This window comes from Bos indicus, chromosome 23, assembly GCF_029378745.1.
Source record: "Bos indicus isolate NIAB-ARS_2022 breed Sahiwal x Tharparkar chromosome 23, NIAB-ARS_B.indTharparkar_mat_pri_1.0, whole genome shotgun sequence".
NCBI classification, from domain to species: domain Eukaryota; kingdom Metazoa; phylum Chordata; class Mammalia; order Artiodactyla; family Bovidae; genus Bos; species Bos indicus.
The window spans coordinates 31459558-31463349 of NC_091782.1; the positions used below are offsets into that span (position 1 = coordinate 31459558).

General features: G+C 37.3%; 1 protein-coding gene across 1 annotated transcript; it reads right to left on the minus strand.

Moving 5' to 3' along the window:
* Positions 1-2573: 2573 nt before the first annotated feature.
* LOC109576975 (olfactory receptor 2B2-like) lies at positions 2574-3518 on the minus strand. Its single transcript, XM_019985630.2, has one exon. The coding sequence runs from the start codon at positions 3516-3518 to the stop codon at positions 2574-2576; it is 945 nt and encodes a 314-aa protein (XP_019841189.2).
* Between the last annotated feature and the right edge of the window lie 274 nt (positions 3519-3792).

Below are 3792 nucleotides of genomic sequence, written 5' to 3' on the forward strand. Positions count from 1 at the left end.
CGAGACAGCAAGAGACACAGATGTATAGAACAGTCTTTTGGACTCTGTGGGAGAGGGAGAGGGTGGGATGATTTGGGAGAATGGCATTGAAACATGTATAATATCATGTAAGAAACGAATTGCCAGTCAAGATTCGATGCAGGATACAGGAAGTTTGGTGTTGGTACACTGGGATGACCCAGAGGGATGGTATGGGGAGGGAAGTGGGAGGAGGGTTCAGGATTGGGAACACATGTACACCCGTGGTGGATTCATGTTGATATATGGCAAAACCAATACAATATTGTAAAGTAATTAGCCTCTAATTAAAATAAATAAATTTAAATTTAAAAAAAAAGAAAAAGAAAAAAAAACTAAAAAAAAAAAAATCTATTTCCTTATATTTTAGCTTCATCTGTCTTCCAACTGGACCACAGAAAGCAGAATTGTTCACTGTACTTAACTGACAGGAAGTAGATCTTTGCATTGTTCTCTTTAGGAGGAGATGGGAGGGTTGCAGTGGAAAAAAAAAGAAAAAGGAACAGTTCTAGATTCAATCATGTTGGGTGCATTTACTGAACATTTATCATGTCCAAAGCATGAAAGAGAAATCTGCAGTAATCTGAGAAATTACAAATATGAATGTTATATGGGCTTGGGAATGACTTATATTGAAAGGCAATGCATTGATAAAGTATTCAAATAGAACCCACCTGAAAGAAGGACATCTTATGTGATTGGGGTTAACCAGTGTTGTCAGAAAAACAAATTCTAAATGCAGTCGAATATGCTGAGTAGGAAAATGCCAAGATTCTTACTGATATGTGGGGAGAAAAGAGAAATTCATATAAAATATTCCGTTTTATGAGGTGATCTTGATTTACTGGAATATTTTATTTTGGGAGGGAGAGTTTTTGCATATTTTAATTACATCCTGTCTTCAGTATTTGCGATTCAAAAATTTACATTATTTTTGGCAGTGTTGAATGCACATAGATTGTTAATGTTCCTAGTCATATACCAATTTAATTCAGATTCCAGAATTCATACCATCCATTGTATTTATTCTCCAAAATTCAGGAATCTGATGAAACACACTGATGGGTTTCGAGAAATTCATGTTTATCAAGACCTTAGAGATTACCTTATTAAGGGACTGTGATTCATTACTTTGAAATAACTAGAGGACTAAAATAAGTAAAAATGGTTAAATGTATTTTGGAAAGGATGATTTTATAAAGAAAGTTTGGGGATATGTACTATAAAAGAGAGATTGGCAGAAATTCTACTGATCCTCAGAATAATACTCTGTAATGACCCATATGGGAAAAGAATTATGTACAGTTCTATGAATTTAGAATTAAAATTTTATTATTTAGATTTGTTTTATGGGCCACAGAACTATAGTATTACATATTAAATTTAAAGTTTGCTAAGAAAGGCAATTTCAAGCACCTTTGAATTAAGGCAAGTGTTAATGTCCCTATTTGGTGGCAAAAAACTATAGTCAAAGATAATGAATGGTTTTCACCAAAAGGCACACATATGTTTATCACTTTATCTATGGGGATAAATATACTCATTAATGAAGAAAAATATTTGATTTGCATTCCAGGCAATGATGTTGAGTTTTTACTGAACTCACTCTCTTTTCTTTAGGCATGTTTAACTAATACATATTTGCAAGGCAGTTGGCTATAAGATCTTTTTTTCAAGTAAAGCTAAGAAGTCAAGCAAGGCTTTAAACTCAACGTGATTTCCTCATAACGCCTACATTGAACTAGGCCCAACTTACCCAGTCAAGTGGTAAAGGAAGTTGTCTCTTTAAACTCATAAATTACTAGTAAGTTTTCTTGAGTTAGAATATTTTCGGCCTTCGGTTTTTCCATCATTGTTCATTGTTCAAAGCATCTTTCTGCTTTTTCTCTCTTCCTCCACAGTAAGTTCTATTTGTATTTGCCCTGACCTCATTGTTGTTTATCATACCAGTGTAAGACTGGCTCAGGTTTATGGCAAAAGTAACATTTAAAATCACTGAGTATAAAATTTTTATGTATTTCCTTTTGCATATGTCTGTCTTATATGGTTTTGACCTAAATGTTTCTTGATTTCACTTGCCTCTGGGGCCTTTGGTGGATGACATAATTGGACAGTGACTGTTAGAAGATGACTAAATGCTGTCAATACATGTTGGTTAAAGTTAACTCAGCATAGTATGGCATTTTTAAAAGCATGGGGTCATTTCCAGTTTACTTGGTATTCACTTAGGAAGAGTTTATGCCAAATATACCTTTTAAAGCTTTCTAAATATCTTTTCTCTATCTATTACACCAGGTTTTTCCTCTGAAACTAAGTTAACTAGTCATAAGGGTTAGGGAAAAAATTGATATGACTTGGTAAGATCCAATATTGTAAAAACAGATAGTCTGAAAAGTAGATAAGGGCTGTGTGGAGATCATTAAGAGTTGATGGTTTCTTTCTTTGTCCTGTTTCACCTGTGAACTTTATGACACCGTCCTCTCGTCTCCATGTCTGAAATCTTCTTTAAAAGGCAGAATCAGTCAGCCTTACTTCTTAGGTCTTCTCTTCAAAGATCATCTTGTCCTGGCCCAAAATTCCTTAGTTAGTGCCCTTCTAAGGGCAGCTTTCACATCCTTGTTCCTCAGTGTATAGATAAATGGATTGAGTGTGGGTGTGATGATTCCATAGAAGAGAGCCATGATCTTCCCTCTGTCCCGTGAATAGCTAGAGGGAGGCTGGACATACATACTGATGGCTGTAAAGTAGAAGAGAGAGACCACCAGCAAATGTGAAGCACAGGTATTAAAGGCCTTCCAGCAACTTTCAGCAGAGCGGATTCTCGTTACTGCCTGGGCAATGAACACATAAATGCCCAGGATGAGGGAGAGGGGCACCAGAAGTAGCAAAGCCCCTAGCACATTGAGCTCAGCCTCATTCACATGGGTATCTGTACAAGCTAGTTTCAGAAGAGCAGGAACTTCACAGAAGAAATGGTCTATCACCCTCTGTCCACATCTTGGGGTCAACACGGTGAGAGTGGACTGCACAAGGGAGTTAGCAAAGCCACTAATCCAGGTCCCAGTGGCCATGTGGATACAGCGTCTCTGGTTCATGATGATTGGGTAGCGAAGGGGCTTGCAAATAGCAGCATAACGGTCAAAAGCCATGATGGCTAGAAGTATGCATTCCGTAGAACCCAAGGCCAAGGAAATATAGAGCTGGGCAACACAACCGCCATAGCTAATGGTCTTTTCTGGTCCCCGAAGGTTGACTAGCATCTGTGGGACAGTACTGGTAGTAAAGCAGAAATCCAGAAAGGATAGATTAGAAACAAAAAAGTATATGGGACTGTCCAGCTGGGGATCCAGGCAGGAAACTAGGATAACAGAGATATTTCCAAACAGGGCAAAGATGTAAGCCACCAGAAGGATGACAAAGAGTGGTGTTTCCAGCCAGGATCGATCAGAAAATCCCAATAAGATAAAATCATCTAGTGAGCTCTGATTACTGACCCACATATTGGCACTGATGGGAGAAATTCCAGCTGAGACCTCTAAACACCCACTTCTCTAAGAATAGGTATCAATGATAAAAGGAAGCCACTGGAAACCAAAAGCCAGAGATGCTGAGATGAAACTCTCATTTCTGCTTTAATCTGCATCTATATTCTAATTATGATGAAATATCAAGCCAACATTATCAGTGTACTAGTGAAAGATTATTAATAAAAGAATAAAAAGAGCCAGCAAAGTAATTGGGAAATTTTCCTTATGTGATGAGTGTCTTCTGGTT

Excerpts from the sequence above, each read along its gene's own strand:
- LOC109576975 (XM_019985630.2), bottom strand. The coding sequence starts at position 3,518 with ATGTGGGTCAGTAATCAGAGCTCACTAGATGATTTTATCTTATTGGGA.